We start from the raw sequence: 22,788 nt of genomic DNA, 5'->3' as shown, positions 1-22,788 counted from the left end.
CAGAGTAACTTTTATTCTCTCGGGTACTTATCGAGTACCTCGGTACTCAACGGGTCGGCTAGTAACAGTGATAATAGTAGTAGTAGTAGAGTGATTCACGATATTACGAAGAAACCTTGACACCTTGATGATCGATGTGATTTTTCTATAATACATCTACCGTATCATAGCTTACTTTTTATCGTGTTATGTTACTTTCAATATATATCCTGCTTTTTTTTCTTCTCCCGAATATTTTCGTATAATAGTAATCACATACTCAACGGATCGACTAGTAACACACACAAATTCAAAGATTACAGAATGATTCACGATATCGCGAAGAAACACTGGTCGGTGTTATTTTTCTGTCAATAAATCTACCACTTTACGGGAAGAAGGCTTGACACGCAAAATAATTAACGAGGATCACAACATGACGAAGAAACGTTGACACGATGATCGATGTGATTTTTCTATAATATACCTGTCGTTTCGCGGATTACTTTTTTATGTGTCACGTTATTTGACACATCCGGATATTTCTTTATCCTGTCGGATACTTTCAGAGTAATCAGATGCTCAACGAATCTGCTAATAACAGCACAAGCTTCAAAGATATATCGGACGATTCAGGATGAGTCGTGTGGTTTTTCTGCCAATAATCCTATCGTTCCAACGGGAGAACCGTTCGCAGACAAAATAATTAACGAGCATCGCGATATCGGAAGAAAGTTACGGGCCGTTGGACGAGAAGGAGAACGTTAAAAGCGCGGGAATAAAATCGATATTCCGTAAATTCATCGAGGCGTTGAAACGTTCTCGAACGCTGGGCGATTGCGGCCGTGTACGAGAAAATTTGCAAAGCAGATTTTCTGCATTTTACCATGGGCGTCTGTCGCGGCTTTTCCTCCCTCGACGTTCATCCCGTACGTCCCTTTCTATCTTCAATCTGGCCTCTCCGACGCGAGCTTTTTATCTACGTGACTTTCCACGCGCGCGCCTTGCAAACATACCGCGGCGTGAGCGGATTCTGAAAAGGGGTAGAAAAATAGAGGAGCGCGTGCGTCTGTTTATCGCCGCTTTCATCTCGCGGCACGACGAAAATCTTCTCGTTCCATGGCTTTGAAAATAATCTACGCGTAACCATCTCTCGTCGTATTAATTTCGGCACACGGGATTCCGCGCCACAGGACGCTATCGTAAGAGAACTTTCCAAGGCTCGCTGATCCGACGTTTTTACTTAACGTCCTTCCTGGTGCGCCCAATCTCGTCACTTGCTTTTCCAATCACGTTTTCCTCGGACGAACGTCTCGCAACAAAATCAATTGCGTCGAAAACAGGGGCGAAAGTAGGAAGAGCAACTTCCTGGCGAACTTGGTAAGAAAAAGGAAGAACGAATAGGCTAGAAACGAGGATGGCGTAGGAGCTTGGAGAAAAAAAAGAAAAGAAAGAGAACAAATCGTTCCGACAAAGTTCGAGCGGCCTCGATTTCTTGCCCTCTTTCACCCGGGGTAAACCACTGTCGTTACGGCGATTAGAGCCGGCTGCTACTCGTGTTTCCCAGTGCCAAGAGGAAAGATGAAAAACAGCGGAATACAGGGGAGAAGGAAAGAAAATCGCGTGCAGGTCGGTACCATGGGCGACAAGAGTCAGGAACACGAGCGACAAAAAGAGGAAGAGAGAAAGAGAGGGAGAAGCTGCGCTTGTTCGTATGGCGTAGCTATGTAATGGAGTCGAGAGGCGGGCGGTCACATCTTAGCCCCTTTTCCCGCCTGCTTGCCGAGCGTACTGCATGAAACTTACGACACAAATTATAATTAGCGAGTGTCAGCGGTACGGAGAGCCGGCACGTAGGTGGTTAAAGTACCGACAAGGGAAGCTGAAGAGCACCATCGTGCGCCAGGGAGAACTCTACCGTACCGGTTCTTCTGGGTTTTCTCGGGATCCTAGCTCGATGGCGCCGCCTGATAACCGTATAATTAAAGGATAGACGGAGAAACGAGCTCTATCCGAGATTGGCTTACCAGAAGGATTCTCCTTGTTTTTAATTCAAAAACAGAGGGAAAAGGTGACGAGTGCGATATTCTCATTTTTTCTGATTTTGATGTTGCAGCGTATTTAAAAGGGTGTAGTTTGGTATAATACAGAGGGGAGGAAAGAGGAATAATTTACTCGATCTCTGTATTCTTCATTTTTGATGCGAATATCTTTGCAGAGAAGTTCAAAAGTGAATTTAATAAAAAAATACAAATTATCAGACTTTAAACTTGTCCTCGTTCGAAAGACAAATAATAAAGTTCAAATAACCAGCATGAAAATAAATTCTACAATTTGTTGAAGCAATTTCATTTACTTTTGCCTATGATATCGTTAAAACGCGGATGCGTTGTCAGAATCTCGATTTGCGAATAGAAATAAGAGCGATTGTCCGAAGGCACGAGAAAGAATATTAAAGTTAATTTGCATTAGCTCGGGAAAATTAATTCTGCTGTTCAAAATATCGTGTAATAGTTCATTCGTTGATAGTTTTGCGCCGCTCTAGTAATAAAAATATTGAACTGACTGATGATCGCTAAATCATGTATACATAACAATATACTAAATATCGTATCGTCGTGAGTTTAAGGAAATTGTAAGGAAATTAATCTACGCTACAAATAGCCGAAGCTTATGAGAATCTTGCGAACGAGACGCGTCACAGACGGTGAATTATAGCGGCGCGTGGTCAGACAATTAGCGAGAAGTTGGCACGCGGACGTTGACGTCCGTTGTACCCAAGTTGGAACTGATTCTGTGTTACGCTCTGGTCTCCGCGAGACTAACAGGAATTCTGATGGGCAAGTTACCCGCCTCGAAACAGAATTATCCGGCAACCTCGTGTTAAAAGGGTCGTGTGTTACGCTTCGCATCGCTGCCAGCCCAGTTATGCTTGCTCGATGTTATATAATTGACTGAGCGATACCGCCGTCCAGCAATCGATGTTTTCCAAAGCGCTCATTGTATAAAATCACTACCATGTACGGTGACCTACAATGCTTCGACTAAAAGTTTATTTTCTGTACGAAAGTCGATGATGGAATTAGAATTAGACTGTATACTGGCGACGACCATGGTTTTTCAGGTATACTAATTATCAGATATCTTTGAGAGTCGTATTCCCAAAAATAGATAGAAAAAATAAAAAAGGAAGGATAGGAAGAATATTCATCGGGTAAAATGAAAATATCGTACAAAATGCACGAACGACAGTCTGGACGTGGTTCTTTTATACACGCAGAATGTTTCATTAAGAAATTTTCTTACACCAGTGAATAGTATCGTAGTATTTAGGTCAAGTAAGAATCTAGAAGAGTCACAGTTTGGCCGGCACTACTTTATACACACAGAATGTTCTACTAAAAAATGTATTTATAAAAGCGAGAAATTTAGCAGTATTTAGGTTAAATAAGATAACGAAGTCAATTAAGGAGGAAAGAGCTACGAATAGTAAGATGACACGTGGCTCGATTGGTGTCGCGTCGACGTCGGGTCTGAAAGCTAAATCGAGTCAAAACAAGCACATCTATCCTCGAATTTGTTCATCGGAGCGTGCCAACTTCCTTACGCTACTCAACATTTTCGCAACATTACGTGTCTATTTCAGTAACGCGGATTTATCATTCTTGTCGACTCGCGGCTTCCACGGAATTTGTCTTTAAGAACGCGAAACCGCCTTTCTTCTTTTGTTTCAGCACCAAGTTGTATATTTCCGGGAGAGCGGAAATTCAGAATTACCCGATATCGGCTGTTCTTCGCTCGACTAACACACCAGTAACTGGTCGAAATTAATGCTCAAGCTGCGACAAGACGATAGCGAAGCAAGCGATGGCAACGAGCTAACGCTGTGTGTTTGGGCCCGACACAAGCGTTCTAGGGTCAATCAGCAAAGTCAACATCGGCAATAATAGAACGAGCAAACAAAATCTGGCGCCGCGGGATTACAGTGTGTAACCAGATCTCAGATACGGAAGAAACGAATGGAGTTCGAGCTGAAAGTCGGCGTTTTCTCGAGCTCGCGAAATTGAAGTATTCGAACACTTTTATAGATATATTACGTCGTTGTTTGGCATTAATAGCGGTACAATTTGAAAAGTGTAAATATCCGAGAAGAGGATTTCAAAAATTTACATTTTTGAATTAAATATTCCGTTCTACGACAAAATAAAAATAGGAAACGCAGACAATGTAACCCTTGTATTCGATAAAAACAAATTTCAAATCTTGTAAATTGTGCCACTATCGAATTTAAACAACGACACACGCTATACGAAGCATTTTGATATCTTGTTAGCATAGAAATTACAAGATATTCGTTGTAAGCATACACATCGTAGAGATCACCGAAATATTGGAACAGTAAATAATTCGTGACACACATAAGATATTTAGTTCGAGTCTTCTACTAATTCTTACGTTGAACACCACTCTACATATTTATACTGTGTACTAATTTGTCAACTAGTATCCTGTAACTTATACATTTTCTGGTTGGTTTCAAATATCGTCGATATAATTACGATAGTCGTGTCTCGTTAACAAAGCTCCAAATTAGTTCGCATAACACGTACGATATAAATATCAAAAGCTTCTATGACGAGTATTGAGATACTGTCGCGTACTTCTTCTTCCGACGTACATTGGAAATCTCACGAATGTCACAGTGGTTTCGCTTGTACTAAAAACGTATGGAACATAGCAAACGTGAACAATTTTCGATAGCTAGTAGTTAACGAACGACATTATCGTGCAAGTCGGGCGAATAGAATGGAATTCGTAGCCTGTAATTTCGCAGCGAAAGTCATGAAAAACATTCGACGTTACGTTCGGTGGTGTTTTCACAAAGTGTTACGCGATCATCGACCCGTGAAACAAGACGTAATAATATAGTCCAGTTGGATGGAAACGGAGGGACCAGCGACCTTTAACTTAGCGAGGAGAAAGTAACGGCCCCAGGAGATAGGTTCCGTACCTATCCAGACATCGGTGTAGCGTGCCACGTGACACAAGACGTATTTTTAATCGCGTCCTTGTTCCAGCTTCGTCGATCGATTTCTTTTTTCTCCCTTTTGATTCATTAAAGTATCGGGAAAACCTGGTCAGATCTTTTCCAGCGCTGTAAATAGACGCGTTCTTGGAGGCTACGATCGAATTGGAATACAGGAGAAGCCTGTTTGTATGGCGAGGAGAAAGAGTTCGCGTTAATTCCACGAAGCATCGGGCAGAAGTGGACCAGCATGATCTTCTAACGGGGCCGTTAGGTAATTGTACAAGATTCTGTGACGTTGGCGCGCCGTTACAACGGCATTTCCATAAAAATTCAATTTACGATCGTGAGGAATGGTCGGCGCCGGCGCGGGAAACATCGTGGACGAGCCTCAGCTCGGTGAACTTCAACGTTCGAAAGTAGTTCAACGAGCGCGCGTTAGCGCCATGTGTCGTTCGACCTCGTTTGTTGCGAGAGTAATTTATCGCGCGAGAGGCAGCTGAAATTAAAGCTTAAACGGCACTTCAGGGCCCGACCAAGTGATTCCGAGCGTAGCTGTGGAACGCGCGCGAGCCGGCCCGTCTCGTCTCGAGCCGGCTTCTTTACACGCTGAAACGAATCGCGTGCGCTTCGTCCGCTGTGAAATAAACGAAAATCGCCAGGAAAACGTGGCTTTAGCCGCGGCGTGTTTGCCTAAGGAGATAAACCCTGGCTTCTCGCTCTACTAACGGGATCAAAACGCGCATTAAAAGGCGTAACGTTGCTACACGTTTCTAATTCCATGGGAAAGGACGTTTCTCGTTCGACGCGCTATCCGCCTTGGTTAATGTCCTTCAATATCGAAATCCAGTGTATTTTTTGATTTGAACGGAGCAGAAAGCTGAACGCGTTCTGCAAAGAGAAGCACGAAATTGAAGTTTCCTAATAGTTTGTGGTCGCTGTTCGGCAGTTCGCTTCAACCGAAAAGCGGTCGGGACAAATAAGAAAAACTGTTCGCAAGTTTTTATAAAGCGCGTTTTCTAACTTTGTTCGAACGATAAGAAAGATACGAGGAGTTTCAAATATTCGAATATGTAGACACGAAGGATGCAAAGATGCCGCACGGAATATTCTAATTTAGGAAGACAGCATTTTTTCCAGGTAAATTCGCCTGAATTCGTAGGAACGGCGTGCCGCCCGTGATACAACCCTTGGATTTCGTGTTCTCCTAAACGAGTTGCCTCCACGATTATTACGTTATCCCCTAATTATCTTGAAAGCTGCGTCAGTCGCTCGTAATTCGATTCCTAACTTTATCAGTCTGGCATCAAGATTCTCGAAGCCTGGATTCTTTCTCTAAAGAGAACGGGCCGCGTTTCCAGATCCGCGTTTTAAACTCGCGCTTGGAAGAAGCGACACGCTGGAATATTACGTAACGGATAACTGTTTCTCTGGCTACGCGGTTAACGCATAAATATGAAGAAACAATAAAACGTCGGGATATTAATACGCGAAGAAGGAGCCAGCACGCGCTATGAACATCGTTAGACGAATATTTGCCCCGTGGACGTGTTTAAATACAAACCTGCAGAATCTAACGGAATACAAGTTCAGCGTGTTTTCTAATGCAGCGCACGCGCCTCGGTCAGCTTAGAACGATACAACTCGCAGCAAACTTACGTACGATACACACCCGTGGCTGTTTATTTATGTATGCCGGCATGCGAACGTCGATACGATATGGACAATGAGGTGCACAATGCAACAATCAGGCGCAGCAGATTGAAATTGAAGGAATATCTCGAAGAAACATCCGCACGTATATAAGTGAAAGAAATCGAAGTTTTATGCTGCGCGTGAATCGATATCTATAACGTTAATGGTCCTGAATGTTAAAACGAACGTTTCTTTTTAATGGATGGTCGGGTGTATTTCCTTTTAACGGATGGATCGAGGAAATGAAAAATTGACAAATTCGAAAGTGAAGCTGCACAAGCTTGTTTTTTAAACAGGCGAAAAACATCCGTGGAATTCGGATGACGCAGAGTTTACATGGTTCACGGTCCATCGTCGTCCGAAATAAACTTTTTGGAGACACATAAACGAAGGAAAGGAGTGGAGAGTCGACCTTGTACTGGCCTCGGCTGATCTCGTACGAAAGGGGGAAGAAAAAAGGAGCACACAGCCTCCAAGATATCTTACGGTCCTCGAGAATCCTGTTACACCGGTATTTCCTCGCTGCACCGGGATAATTTCTATAAGACGTTCTTTTGTCGATATCCTTTCTTTGCTGGAGCCTAGTTTTCCAATTACTCTCGACGAGACGTGTAAATGAATAAAAAGAAACCAGCCTCGGGATAGATAATGTTTCATAACGATCATAATTAAATAACCGTTTAAACGACCAAGTGAAGAAACAATTTCTATCCTTTCATTTTTAAATATCTCCATTCGAAATGCCTGGCATTTTTCTTTTTAAACGCAATGAAAAGAACGAGACAGACGATATCGGTTTTCGCCCGACCGCAAATTACATACTCCGGCAGCGTTTCTTCTCTTTTCCATTCTCAGTGGCAGTCCATCTCCGAAGCGTTCGATCGAATTGCTTGAAACGCGACACCGAGACCACTTTCTAGCATCTCGTCGTGTCTCAGGTTGCCTACGGGACTTTGAGGTTGGGGTTAAGCAAAACGAAGAAAACTGCTCTCTCGCCATCGAGTCTGTCCGGCTAACGCGTTTTCTATGTTTTGTATCGCTCGTGTCCATGATTCTAAAGATGTAAGACTGATATATAATCCTTTCGTCAAGAAAGGGCAGGACAAAGGGGTTAAGGGCAAGTGGTAAGAAAGAGAAAGCAACGAGGGGCGGAAAGCAAAATATTGAACGTAGGGAACGAATCGAATAGGAGGAAGAACAGTACGACAAAGAGAGAGAGAGAGAGAGAGAGAGAGAGAGAGAGAGAGAGAGGAGGAAGGATCGATGTAATACCATAAGCTTATGTTACACGCAAAAGGTTGAAATTTGAAAATATTCTACAAGCGAAATGTATATGATATGAATAAAGGCGTGGACACAGGAGGATGAAGAAAGAGGGCGAAAGTGCGAAAAGTAAACGTAAAATGTACAGCTGGAAGTTTGTTCTGAGTCAATAGGCGAGAATTGTGTAAAGTAAATAAATAAATATAATCGTTCGGTCACAATAGAATTGGCCACTACGTGGTACGTCATCGATGTATCGGTCGCTGTGTTAAACTGCAGACAAAGAAACGTCGAATACGAGCAAAACACCAGGTAGATTTTGTGACATTCCTTCACGGATGCTTTTGAGCCTCGTATGGTATTCCACGCTGCGCTTTTCTAGATACCCGCAGCGCATAAGAAGATTCATGCTTCGTTTCCATGCCTTTCTCTTTCTCTGTTGCTTGTCTTCTACATTTATTCTCGCCGTGACCGATCGGTTCACGGTAACTAAAACCAGTCGAATGTAAACCATCTGACACTACCTGAGAATGACAAATCAGTTCCTAATACAGCTGTTCAATTGAAACATATTTCGCAACAATTTCGCTGTACTAATTACGAAAACTCTGAAACGAGTAAAATCGATGCTATAAAGATACAATAAGCAATTGCATTAACGAAATTACTTAATCCCATTAACAGATTATCCCGAGTGTGAATCGTACGGATATTTCACCTGAGGATTATCTATCTCTTCGCAAGTCAAATAAATGTGCGATAAAATGCAGGAAAAAGCGCGCTTCGCTTACTGCCTTTGTATAATAACAAACTTTCGTCTACGCAGAGATTTTGTTCCGGTGTAATTATCGACGCAAATGCGCAAATACACTCATACGCTGAAAACACCGGCCACATTTCGTACAGTTCGGCATTTCGATGATTCCGCATTTCCCAGTTATTGTCCGCAAACTGAATATGACTTGTCGCTAATGGAAAATTAGAAACCATACAAGATATTACCCGGGCTGCAACGTACGATTGTGTATCACGTGCTTCAACATTCTGTTTCAAAAGCTACTTGCAAAACATGTTTCTCTATATTCTTTATCACATCTATCGTTTTACGTATACACTTTTTTCTCTAACTGAAATTCGTAATTTTATCAGACTCTTAAAAGATCGAACGATTGCATCGACGCAATGTACAAATCAATAAAAATGGATCAATGAGATATGGAAAAATTCTTATCGCCTGATCCACACACGTGTTCTCAAATATCACAAATCGATTTGTTATCTATCACGATGTTCGAAAAAAGGGAAACGAAAGGAAAGATACGAAAGAAATCGAGAAATATTTCTCCCCTTTTCTAGAGGGATCTGTCTGGAGAGAATAAAGGATCCTGTCTGAACTCACCGAAGGTGTGGTACTCCTGTGCGTTCCAGGTTTGCAATGTGGAAGAGACGTACTCTTAGGGTTGGCGGATCCGTTGCCAGAGGGTCTTTGGCTTTCCCTTCTGGAGGGTGGCGGTGGTGGATGTGACAGAGGTCTGGCCGTGTTCCTAGGATGTTGGGGACCTTGAAACTGCCCCCAGGACTGGCGTGGTACGTAGCCGACGTAACCGCCGGAAACGAATTGCGCGGAACCGTTCAAATGCGGCGGCGTCATTACCGCCGTCTGCTGTGGCTGACCACCGTTTCGCATTTTTCATCCGTACTTTTCGTCGCAGTTATGTCAAATCAGCACACACTCGCGGCTCGATCACTAGGTCAACATTCCGTGATGCCAGCTGTTCCCGACGGCTGCCTGCACAATTTCTTCGTTGCCTCGCTGCGCATTTGAGATCTTATTCTCCCCTGGCACGCTCCGTTCGCCACTTTTCTGCGGATATTTTGACCTTCTTCCAGTATTTCTTTAACGCTACAACTACCACAAACCAATTGAAACGAACGAGCGATTTCAAACTTTCCTCCGTGTGGATTATAAAAAAACGTAGAACGTTTTTGGCAAAATCAACGTTGATTTTTACTCAGAAGGAGATACGATTATACACAGGCTACGCTAAAAGTCGTGATTCGCGCTAAAACAGAAAACGTGGGAAACGTGGAATAGCGTTTTTTTCTTTTTGTACTTCGGGTATTTGAAGTTTTGAAGCTTTCAGCTAGTCAGAGATCGGTAGTTGTAGCGTTAATTCGAGGAAACACAGATTTCGAAGGAATTCACGGAATTCCAGAACGACGAGTTACGACACACCGTAAGATAATCAGAGATTACCATTTTATCGTATTTGGACGACCCAAAAAGCAAAGTAGGAGAAACGAGCGTGTAGGAGCATACGCGATTCGCATGGGATTCGCTGGAACAGTAGTCACGCGATTTTAATCGAATCGAAGCCGCCACGAACGCGATTCTCTCGGTTGTTCACCCTGGATTGGACTCGATCTATAAGCCGAGAGCAGTCCTATTGATATGTCGTGCGTTGAATTTCGATTCTGTCGTGGTTTCGCCTGATCAGTCTCATTCTCGGTTGACCCAGATTGTCGCCGATATCGGTTTATCTATTTTTACTAACATTGTCGTAGCGATTTTGTATTTTTCAATGATACTATCGTACGAGTCATGAACCGTGGCGAGGGAACACAAAGAATTTGTTGCCTTTCAACTCTTATTCTGGTCGAACGTTGCACAGAGAGACACGGCTATCTCTGTGGAATCGTTGCTTCAAGATTTTCATTAAATCTACATACGCAGATGGAACGACTTTCGACATTCATTTTTTAGTGCTTTCCGATACAAACGTTTTTCTCGATGAAGAAACACGTCCCTCGTGTTCTACAATTTTCAAGACTTTCCAATTGCAAGAAAACGTATACACACATATGTAGTATTCTAAATGGGACAAATCTCCAAGCGTCATTGATTATGTAAATCGTCATTGAATAGATCACGTATGTATACGTATACGAGCCTCTCATGAGTCAAACTGATCATCATCGTTGTTCGTTCAATTTTTCAATCTCGTTGAGCAAGTACTCGATTGATATTCGATTCTCAAGAAACAAATGACTTGCATAAGCTCGTTCGCTGTAAGAAGATGACGTGGAAGACGGTTAAAAGAGTGAGAAACATCGAACATTTTAAGAGATCCTGATTCAATCACCAGTGGACTCTACGTTTTCGTAATGTTCGTCTTTAATCATGGGATCTTTGAGTCGCCAAGCACAACTTGTAGCGCGGACGTTGCTTTCAACGATATCAAAGACTACTTCCATTTGTTGGACATCAAAGTAAGAGGAAAATTAGAGCAGCTATCTATTCGGCAAATCGGCTGTTCTCGTAGCGTTTCTTTCGAATTTTCTCTTGTTCGTGATTCTATCTCGAGACTCGTTTCTTTCACCTTCTGGTTCCTGACACCGAGTAATAGCTACGTCGTCGTTCTTTTGTCTTCTTACTATGAGTTATCGAGGTCAGAAGTTAGACAAAGGCGAAGAAAAGAGCGGCTCGTTCTGTTTCGTATAAAAGAAAGAGATTTATGCACGGCTCAAAGCTCGCCTACTTCCAGACATCCTACATTTTACTAGCTTTTAGATGAAAATCAGGACGTAACATCGCTTCCATCGTCGTTCCATGAACTACGATATTCGATCGTAAATCCGTGCGCAAAATTTCATTTGCATCGTTAACGCAAAAGGTCTGCGATACGCTGCTTCAAACAGATTCTGCTACTATTCCTGGTAGCAGTCTTTCGAGTATTCGACTAAACGTAACACGTAGTAGTAAAGCTACCTCAAAGTGTTAAAGTTTTCACGTAAGATAGGAAATTCTCTGGTATAAATATAAAACAGTTTAAGGAAACACTCACTTTCTCTCTTCTCTCATTGTGTCTAAGGTATAGGTCTGTTAGGTGAGCCTTACTGAAGAGTCCATACTAGCAGATCTTGGACGAATATAAAACAGTTTAAATCGCTCTGATTCGATAACATAATATTCATTCGTATAATAATGTTTCATGTTCGTGATGATAATACTCTACTTTTGAAAAACTGTAGTAATTTCGATTAACCTGCGACCATCGCGTTTCGAAAGCTTATTGCCTGGTGGTAGTGCACGCTATTTTCGAGCGAGGATCATTGAAGAGCCGTAAGAGCGTGCAGAGTATTTTTGCTGATCAATCGGATTCCCGGCCGCAGAAGTGGCTGATATTTAATTAAAACGATGCAAGTTCAGTGCCAAACGCAACACGGCCAACCGAATAAAAATAGGAGCACCCATGGAGATAATAATCTGGGTCAGGTAGGGGCAAAGATTCGGCGCAGAGTACGATCAGATTGGATTTCTGTTTGCACTGGCACACGAACGGAATATCGATCGTCGAGAGACCGGCGAACACGGCCAGGAAAAAAGAGAGAGCGGTCGTCTAAAAATGGCGAGGATCTTTCATCGAACGGGTCAAGATCGGTATTGCCGATCTGCCACGAAACATTTCACGAGTAAGTCACGAATTGGTTTCTCGATCTTTTACCTCCCGCTCACCACCCTATTGGCCGACTCGATTTAAATTCACCAAGCAAAGAGGTTTCGCCTTGATGAATATTCAGCATAATGAGTCGACGGCGTTCTCGATCTATCAACGTCGTCTACTGCCGATCTGCTTCGTAGATTGTCCGAGTAATGATCCTGAAGATCGTAAAGGAGCCAAAAAGGTGACGCGCAAAAAGGAGAAAAGATCGATGAAATATCGTGGCGCTATCTATGCGTCTGGTTGACAGGGAAAATTTTTATTGTAATAAGAAAGAGGTATGGAGGAAAAAAATAAAGGAAAGAAAAAAGAAAGACGAAAGAAAGATGGGATGATTAATCACGAGAGTGGAAACGCAGCAAGCAGGCTCGCAACGTTCGAGAATTAACCTAAATTGCATTGGCCATGCGGAGAGAGGAAGGAACGAAGCAGAGATTGTTCGATTGAGGCTCATCGATCGAGACCAGAGAATAGACGCGTCACGTCATTCGTGATCACGCAACCGATCGGCCATGCTCGAATAATTTTCAGGGTGGCAGCTTCCGGCGGAAGCGTGCGTAGAAGATCGAGTTCGCTGCACTATCGACGCTTACCACGGCTCTAAATCACCGAGCCGAACAAGTGATTAACTCGGGCCCGAAGATAATCTCCGGGATCGAAGAGAAAAGAAGCGTTTGCGGTCGTTGCGCCCTCTTTTTTCAGTTTTACAATCGCGGCCAATCGCATCATTTGTTACGGTTCCTAGAGACTTTTTTTTTCTCGAGATCGGTTTTTACGTAATTACCTACTGTCGATCAATTTAAGCGCGTTTCGCAGTAGAGAAGGAGCGATCGTGATCAGACACGGTGCAAAACGCGACGCAGGTGCTTCAACGTATCTAATTGCCCGGCGTCTGTAAAGTTACGCAATGTGGCGCGTAAATTGCGCAAAGTATTCGAAGCATCTTTCATCTTGGCGTTACTCATAGAGCGCGAAAGGCATTCGTAGCGAGGAACAAGGGCCCGAATCAGCTTCCACCGGTCGAAAGTTCTCTGTTAAACACTTTAACGAACGTTTCGTGATACAAACCAGACAACAAACAATTCCGTGCCGAAGCACAAACCGATAAATTGAAAGTTTAAATGAATTCACGTAGCCCAGGACGCGGAATCCTTGCCAGGAAATGACTTTGAACTTCTCGTTAAACTGCCTCCTTGGAAGAGACAGATGGCGGGTTCGATAACCCGGCATCTAATTACTTTCGCATTGTTCCCAACTTCGAAAAGGCTATGAGCGACAGAACTCTCATTTTCGGCCGTCAAACGCGAAAACCTCCTAGAGGCTTTTGTCCCTGTCGTGAACAGTGAAAACGTGGGAGTGCACAGAGGCACAAAGAAAGGATGCGTTACGCACTCTCGAGTGGGGATAATCGTGCCATTTGCTTTGAATTAATCATGCGGCGAAACTTACCGAGAACTCGCTCTAACCGAGCCAATTTACCAGTAGAATGAAACTGCAATTGCGTCGTATGAAGAATAAAGTAGTATTCAGACACACGGACTCGCTGTATAATATCAGATTTTATCACATCCTACGTTTCAATTTTATACTGTCAAATTTTTCTGGTCGTGTGGAAATAGATGCTACTAAATGATACGAAATTTAACATACTCGAACCGAATTGATTAGTATGTAAATGTTATGAACTGTGCATTTTTGTATAAATTCACGTAGTTACGAATAGAGAGGAGAAGAAGAGGATTTAAATGGAGATTTTCGTTTGTGAAAAAGTCACGACAAAAGTACGCCACTTCGAAGATTTTCTATATCTTTCTATCTGTAATTACGAGGAAAGCCCGTCGCAGATACAAAGCGATATAACAGGCAGTCAGTGAAGAATAATAGAACTAAATTAAAGAGATGACGTTTATCGTAGACGTTTGTCTAAGTAAGAAGAATAGGAAAAAAGATCGACTGACGAGGCAAAACTATTGGGATGTAGCATCGAACGGTTAAAGCAGCTAAAGTATATAAAGTATGATGGCATCCGACTCGCAATAGGCTCAGAGTGACGAAGGTGTTTTGCAGGAACATTAGGGTTAAATTTATCAATAATCTCAGGGCAAGCAATAAAGCCGGCAGAAGCTTTATGACCAAGTAAAACATAAGCTACCTTTCGATTATTCTTTAAAGTTATAAGATTAATTTCCGATGATATTTGATCATAGTCGTGGCATGTTACAGGCATTGAACTCTCAACATATTATATGCATTCTATTTTTGTACAAATGATAAAAATAGTTTAATTATAATAAATACAACGGTGTACGATATCTTTCACATCCACTGTGGATACTATATTCTAACTATATTCTAACTACGGAAGACAGTTTCTCACGAGCTAGTAGGAAAGTGTAAAGATTTATCAAGTGGTGCAAAGAGAATTCTTAACGACGATGTCTATCTATCTATCTATCTATCTATCTATCTATCTATCTATCTATCTATCTACCTTATATATTTGGAAAAACGTGGAAGCATAATCAAAGTCACAAGTTCTTTTTAAAACGCACGTGCCTGTCGCATGTCGCACGTTCCTAGGTCGTCCGTTACTCGGAATAATTGGGGCTCGGCTGGTTGCACGTGCGTCCAGGTGATGCACGCGCTTTCCTGCTCGGGTTTGGTATTCGATAGACGACCATTAATTGTTAATCATGACGCGTAGGCGGATACGAAAGCGTGGCTTTATTAGGGTACGCGAGGTGCCGTGGGATCAGCCGTACCCCTGCTAAGCGTTGCCTTTTTATGACGAACCGTCAAATCGGGAAAGGAATCTCCCGTATACGAGATACGCTTCATAGAAAAGCAAAAACGTGTCCCCTTTGAAAAGCGTAAAACGATACAAAGACACCAAAAAATTCATCGCGTCAAGCGATCCGGTGAGCGCGTTTCACGGTTAAGTAGAGTCGACCGTTTATGGTCAGACGCGCTTTCTAGCGTTCCCTAAGGGCGTCACGCGAATTTGTGACTACCTTCGTGATCTATCGGTGTACGAAGAAGCTTTTCTTCCTGAAAACAGTTCGTTGTATCGTTGATCTACCGAAAGAACGAGACGACTAAGAAAAGTAAAACTGTCAGGTTCGACGTGGAAAATTATTAGCCCGTCAAAGAGGAAGACGAATCAACTCGTCGGTCGAGTTGCTAATTTCTACGAACTGTGGTATTCTCTAACTAATTTATTTTTACAGATATTTCGAAATCGACGATTTTTGACAGGTGTCACTCTCCCATTAAACCGGCAAGTTTTTCCTTGAAGCGAGTCTTCGCTTCCAAAGAATCACGTGCATCGTTCTTTGAAATATAGAAATCCTTTTCTCTTCGATCACGAGTTACTTCCCTTTCTTTGATTGTCAGCTGTCAAAGCACCGGTCGCGGCTATCAACCAAGCTTTCCAAGAAATCCTCCGCCTGGCAACTACGAAAAGTATATGGGCTGCTCGGTTCCGTGAAAAGGAATTCCCGATTTCAGTTGAAAATCGCTCCACTTCTTAAGCGACTTGAAGGAAACACCGAGCGACACATTTCGCCGTACAATGGAAAATCGCTCGAATTACACGTACCGTTATCGTGCGCCTCTGCCCGAACGAGAAAGCGGTGCTTTTTGCCATTGGACGAAGCGTGCAGCTACAAGAAAGAAAAAAAGAAAGAAGGGAAGAAAAGAAGAAGAAGGGCGAAGCAGAAAAATTCCAGTTGCGCTGTCTAGTAGCTTTTTCCGCGTCGTTCGTCCGCGAAAACCTGGCTACCGCTTAATCCTCTTAATCGTTCTTCCACGTACACGGCCACGTATCTCTTGAACAGGTAAGTTCGTGTACACTGTCGCTCAAAAGTATCCGGACACTTGCTTCTTTTCGACAAGGTGCGCTTGAATTGAAGACCAAAGATGAAAAACACGACAGTGTTACAGAAGAGTAATCTTCATTCTCACATCTTGTGTAATGAATTCCGCTTCGAAACTATATTCGCATTCGCCCGTAGAATTAAATACGCCTTTTTCTAAGACTCTTGAATACTTAATACCGGTAACGCGGATTAACATTAATTAAGCGAGATTCGCGTACCAACCGTTTCTTGCGGAACATTCTACATTTAGCAGTTATTTTCAAAGGATTTACGTGGACATACAATATCATAGATTACGTTACATTCGCACGATAGCACGTGTGATAGGTAAATACTAAAATATATCGTTGCTATTTCTTTAATACGGCAGATACTTTAGATTGATATATCCGGTGGCTCTACGAGAAACGTAGTAATTACTACTTATAATTAGAAACCTGTTATTAATTGCTACGCTTTGGACAAATTTCCAACTATTCTTACTACGGATCGATCAAAATGTTCGAATACTTATGAGCTGTAATGTACGTACACGTCGAGTTGGTTGAATAGACGGACGCCTTTCTAAGCGGAGAGAAGGAACGCTAGACGGAATCGAGTCTCGGGCGAAACTCGGGCATTCTTTGAAACGGTGTCGTTCACGTTTCTACATAGAGTATATGCACGTTCGGTATATACACACGGGGCGGGGATGAAGCGGGTAAAATCGCAGGAAAAATTAGCGACTTTCATTACGGCGAGCACGCGTTCGTGATGCGCGGCTGCATTTTACAGCTCACAGATGGGGATCCCTGGCATTTTACTGGGGGAATACGCGCGGCGAATGCCGGAAATTTTTCGTTTTGGCTAGCGCTGGTAGAACAGCGTGGAATGCATCTGCCCACGGTGTAGCGTACACACACGGAAGCTCCCATTACGACGTACAATAACTTCTTGTGTAACTTTTGAACGGCAGCTGGCATAACGGTACTGCTGAGCGTGCCGTCTCGCGAAGCGCTGCTACGATTAGAATTAACGTTTCTTCGGCCTACCGGCACCTGCCGCATCTCGAAATGGCCTAACAACCGGTCGAATCGACGCGTAACCGAGGGAAATTGAACGAGGAAAGCGCCGCTTTCTCTGCCTCGCGTTTTGCGAAATAACGTAAAATGCTTCGTTATCGACCACCGGGTATATCTCTTTTCGAGTTCTTTTCAAACACAGGATCCGGTTGAATAACGCGCAGAAACGGGCATGAGGCGACTCTTTATGAAAAAATAGGGAAGAGATATCGAGTACAATCTCTTCGCGTGACACGCTTTTGTTTTTGAGAAAATCGAGTTTCGAAACTCGTCAAGCTTGTACTTGCACTTGGCTAATTACCGATCGGATATGAGCAAATCATTTTTGACAGATTATTTTGTATCCGAAAATAAGTAAATAACGTCGAATATAATTTCTCCGCTTGAGGCTTCAATTTCCAAAAAATACAGTTCGAATCTGTTACGCGTACGATGATTTTTCACATTTGTTTCTCTCGGGAACGAAGCATCTGGTGGAAAAATGTTATTCCACGTTTTTCACCTATTTTCTCATGCAGAACAACCTTTTGCCGACCTTTCGAAATTAACCGAGTTCGGATATGTTTGATAAATCTCGAAACTCCATCTTCTCGAAAACAGAGCGTTGTATGAAAACGTTGTATTTTCTTCTTATTTCTTCACAACGAATCATCTCGTGCTCGCTCGTACTTGTTATACGGACCCTGTTGTACAGTAAGGTAGGTTTATCCGCGTCATCTAAACTGCAATAGCGTAAAACTCAATTTCGAACTTTGCCTATCTTCGAACGAACATCGGGTAAAAATTGTTCATAACCGAATTTAACAAGTTAGACGGCATATTACTAACAAGGAAAAATTCCCCATACATACGTACTCATATATACTGTATATATATATATTTTCAAAGTTGCATAATTTTCAGAATCTGTGGGTTGAGGATGTTCCCTTGTTAGTTTGAATCAAATACGAACTGTTCAAAAGGCACATTGATCAACTGCATAGAGTGAAAAGTGGAGAAACGCGATGATATAAATAATATAAAATTCAAATTCTTTATCTGCTTAGAATTTCCCAGAGAATGTACGTAATGATATTAAAAAATTGATACAACGCGGAGTTAATCGGTTAGGCTTCCAAGAAATCCATTTCTTAACCTTAGCTTATCCTATTTCACGTTTCCACGTCGAATAAAAATGAAGCCGCGAGAAACCATCGATGAAAGAAAAAAAAAAAAAAAAAAAGAAAACAAGTAATAAATCACGAGGCGTACTAAAGGCAATAGGCGTAATAAAACGCACGTAGGAAATAATTGTCCATGGTGGTAGTTGCGATTCCATCGTGGAATGTGTTTGCACGATTATCGACGCACGGCCGTCGTTTCCATAAACGTGCATCGTTAAACTCGCGAAGCGAGCAATAGCAACAGCAACGCGCGTTTTTATGCATCGATTGTATCGTCTGGCGTGGTGGTTAATGTTGGCGAATATTAGCAGCGGAACGTCGAAAGCTCGTCCATTCGATAGGACACGTTTCGTACGTGGGTTTTCTACGTTCAAGCTACATTTCCTGCGTCAGGAAACGTTCTAATGGCACGAAAGAAAAAAGGTAACGCAAACACGCATGCACCGGTGCACACAGACGTAACTCGCTGTACAATATACACGTATCAGCCGATAAAAAGAATATCGGTCAGTGACTTTCGCTCGAGCCTTCGACTAGACGGCCACTGCTCGACCACGATCGTTCGGATTACTACTATTTGTATTCAGTCTAATTGCTATTTGAGTCAATGCGTCGCTTCACGGTGTTTCGGTGTTTCCTTTTCTTCTTTTCTTTTAACAGTCACTTTTCGTTCGTTTCCTTAATTTGCTGCCGTAAAACGGAAAGCAATTTTTCACGCCACGAAAACCAGTAAGGATTTTTTAACGTTAGTTAGACAAGCGTGACACACGAATGCCGGTATCCTCGGGGAAACGACGGAACAGGCGACGCGCACTACGATAGAAATGCCTAATTTATATAACGCGATTCGGCCAGGTCGATCCCTTTTCTCTTTCCGCGCGTTGCTAGTGAAAGTGAGCGAGCTGAGTGGCGCGGATAACTGGCGACGGATACGCGATAAAGCGATCACCTCGAACAAAACTCGTTTCTCCCCGCGATACCGTCGAAACCGCGCGATTTTTCTCCGCCATTCGATCGACACGTTTGCACCGTTTCGGAAAAGTACGAGCCCGATGAACCATGACGCGTGTTTTTAAAAAGTCGAGGAAATAGTGCGCGGTGGAAAACTAGCAATAGACCTGTTTCGCCTAAATTCAAATGACCCAATCCCGCAAATTACCGTGTTTCGAGTTTGCAACGATTTAAGCTTATCGGCGAGGACAGCGAATGGACATAGCGAAAGTAAGTGGGAAACATTATGATAGAGTATGTCTTTCTCGCTTTATCTGTTCTTTTATGTATTCTCGCCATATCTGTTCTTTTCCCTGGTCGAAGGACTCGATATTATTTTTCTATTTATAGCGACATTTCGTAAGAGATAAAATTTGCATTCGAATGGGACAAAATTTTCTACGGATATCTAATTTTATTAAACATATCTGTTCCACGAGAATTACAACGCGGGTTCCAATTTATTGAAATTTATGGAAACGCCCGTTGTATATAAAGGATCATTTTTCCTCGGATCTCGATCGTAATTAGCCGACAACAGACCGTGTTTGTTTCCTTTACGACGGTAACGTTAATTGCAAAAACGCGCGACCGGCATCGCGCGATGCACAATAAAAGTCTCCTAAAAGAGAATACCGTATTTCACGTGCAGAATTTTATGTCAACCGGCGAACTTTAAAGCGTCCACTTTATTGCTTTTCCGCGTCTCGACGCTTGTTCCGTCGGCATTTTTCTTCGGGACTTTTAAAACGACAGTCAATGACTGCCACGTATATACACCAGCGTTTCTTTTTTTCCTCTCTATTCTCAGGGCACAGGGGATCGGGGCTCTGTGTTTTTGCATTGCTAAACGAGAGACAGAGAGCTCCTCGCGGAGATTAAAAGCGTGGCCTCTGTCGAGTGAAAAAGGAGACGAGGCGCACAGCGCACAGCGATCCTTGAATATTTTCTCGGTTAATTACCGGTGCCGAAGGAGCGCTTTTCATTCGTCAGACGAACCAAGAGTTAAGTAACGACCACTTTCACTCATTTCCACTGGCGACCCTCGGCCTCGCTTTGCTTCTTTTTCTATGAAAATTCACAGGCTCGCTACGGAGCCACGAAACTCCGGTCGGATTCCTTCCTCTCGCAAGCATCTTCTCACGTTTTTACGACTTTCAACAGGAACGCGAGCGCGTCTCTTTGATCCTTTCCTCTGCCGATGCACGAGCACGACTACTGCTTTCCACGGATATATCTTCTCTGCTGCTACCGCGGATCGATTTGCCTTTCCTCTTTCTTTCTTTTTTTTCTCTCTTTAACCATTTTTGGACGGGTAGGGCCGCCAACGAGAAAACCTCGGACCCTCATCAGGGAACAATAATTATTTCAAGCAGTCTTTTTTTCGCTTTGTCCTGTACGCGGGTTCTCTCGCCTAGATGCGCCAGGCAAAGCCGCACAGGCCATTTTATGCTCTAAATAGTGCGGCAACTATAGGAGAAGTAACCTACCGTGCCCGAAAGTATACTACCTTACTTATCCTGACGACTACGTCCTGTCCGAGACGTCGTCGGATCGTTTAACCGACCCTGCTCCCGCTGAAACAATTACCAGGAATCCGTTTGCTCGCGAGAGGAACAAGACATGGCGAAGATACCATCGACGCGATCCCTTTCCTCGGAAATATCTGGTAGCCGAAGCGACGGACCAACAACAGAAGCAAGTGTACACGCGCAAGAAGCGGTACGGCGGTGCTTAACATCTTGAAACCGACTCACCACGGCACACGGCCTCTCCGCTGACATTTAAATGTCACATGCTGAGAGCGCGCAATAACGTCCACGAAATTCCCTACCACGTTTCTAGGACACTCGACTGTCAGAAACAGGGGGGATCCTGCGAAGAAACAACGCGTCACGGAACGGTGGAGGCCGTTTCAAAGAACTGGACGCAGAAATACGCAAATGGGACAGCGGACGTTGATAAATCGTGCGCGATTCGAAACGCACGTTATCGTCAACCTGGCGAGATAATCGGCCGTGTCTCTCGCAATCCTGATAACATATGTTTCCCCGTGAGCTCGCGCGTTTACCAAGGCGTTATGCTCCTTTTTTTTCTCTCTCTCTCTCTCTCCCGTCGACCAACCCGTTCGTTCTGCATTCCGCAACGTCAACCTCGAATCGTTCTTTCGAAATCGGACATTGTACCTGGAAACGTAGATGCATCGATCATGGGGCCGCGAGATCAAAAAACCTGCTGCTTCCTCCCACCAATTGCTTGCTTTTTATAAATGTACACGCTTGATTATTTATGCGATCATCGTAGAACACTATGAAAACACCAGTAATAAACACCAAACTTATTTATTTCTATTTTATCTCTTATCTCTTGTTCACCGCACTGGTACGCGTTTCATCCATTTCTTAAAGTTGTATACTTCACATTGTCACGAGCAGAGAACACGCCATATTTGCTACACTTTGATGGAATATAGGCGATGCTAGATTCGCTGGCGAGAAAGGAAAGGAACGCGATTTTCGCAGCCAGAACGGCTGGCTGGCTGACCGGTCGCTTGTCAGTTATTGTCCGCGGTTGCTTTCCAACTGACACGCGGTGCAGCAGCGCGAAGAAAGGCGCGGGAGAGACCGCTTCGAGCGGCTTGCCGTGGGACATCAAACACGATCGTAGTAGGGGAAACCTGGCGAATGGCTGCTGGACGATACGGACACCCGATAGATTCAGGTGTGACTGGGCAACAGAAGCTTCGACGCTAGACTTTCGTTCGATTTTCCTCGAGAAAATGTAAGAAAACGCGAAGCTTTAAGCTACCTGTGTTTCAGATGATCGTTCGATTTCTCTCACTATCGACAGTTCTGTCATTTTATCCAAACAATCGACGATAATTTAACGCTAGAATCAAATAGCAGTGTTTAATGTACGTTTAAACTCACGGTCTACGCATAATTACAATTAACACGTTAACGTGCGAGTTACTCGGAAATCATCCTGATTAACTGCACGTGTCGAGACGCGGAGAGAAACGACGATTAGAAACATCGTCCTTTTGAATCTGCGATTGAACTACCTTCTCGTGACGAATAAATTTATGAGAATGTGCATTGCATGATGAGATGTCGGCGATAGTGGCACGTATCTAATCTCGAAATCAAACAGAAGGAGAGTTTCGATGTGGAAGTAATCGACGATATATTAAAATGCGATTAGTGAAATGTGATTTATCGTGTTTTCCTC

The 22,788-nt window shown here is 43.2% G+C and overlaps 1 protein-coding gene across 4 annotated transcripts in view; it reads right to left on the bottom strand.

The window, feature by feature from the left end:
* Positions 1–22,788, bottom strand: part of GckIII (Germinal centre kinase III) — a 115,558-nt gene that overhangs the window by 21,404 nt on the left and 71,366 nt on the right. Inside the window, exons 1-2 of one of the 4 annotated variants that reach the window (XM_069124524.1) lie at positions 21,744–22,127; positions 9,363–9,827 (exon numbers count right to left, since the gene is read on the bottom strand). The exons of the other annotated variants lie outside the window; for them this stretch is intronic. Of the exons in view, the coding sequence (XP_068980625.1) occupies positions 9,363–9,650 (288 nt within the window). The 5' untranslated portion in view covers positions 9,651–9,827; positions 21,744–22,127. Of the gene's footprint in view, positions 1–9,362; positions 9,828–21,743; positions 22,128–22,788 lie in introns of those variants that run through there. 4 annotated transcript variants of the gene reach the window in all.

Source organism: Bombus flavifrons, chromosome 12 (assembly GCF_040668555.2).
Source record: "Bombus flavifrons isolate JBK064 chromosome 12, iyBomFlav1_principal, whole genome shotgun sequence".
NCBI lineage: Eukaryota > Metazoa > Arthropoda > Insecta > Hymenoptera > Apidae > Bombus > Bombus flavifrons.
The sequence above is the reverse complement of the archived record's forward strand: the minus strand, read 5'-3'. Positions and strand labels throughout refer to the sequence as shown.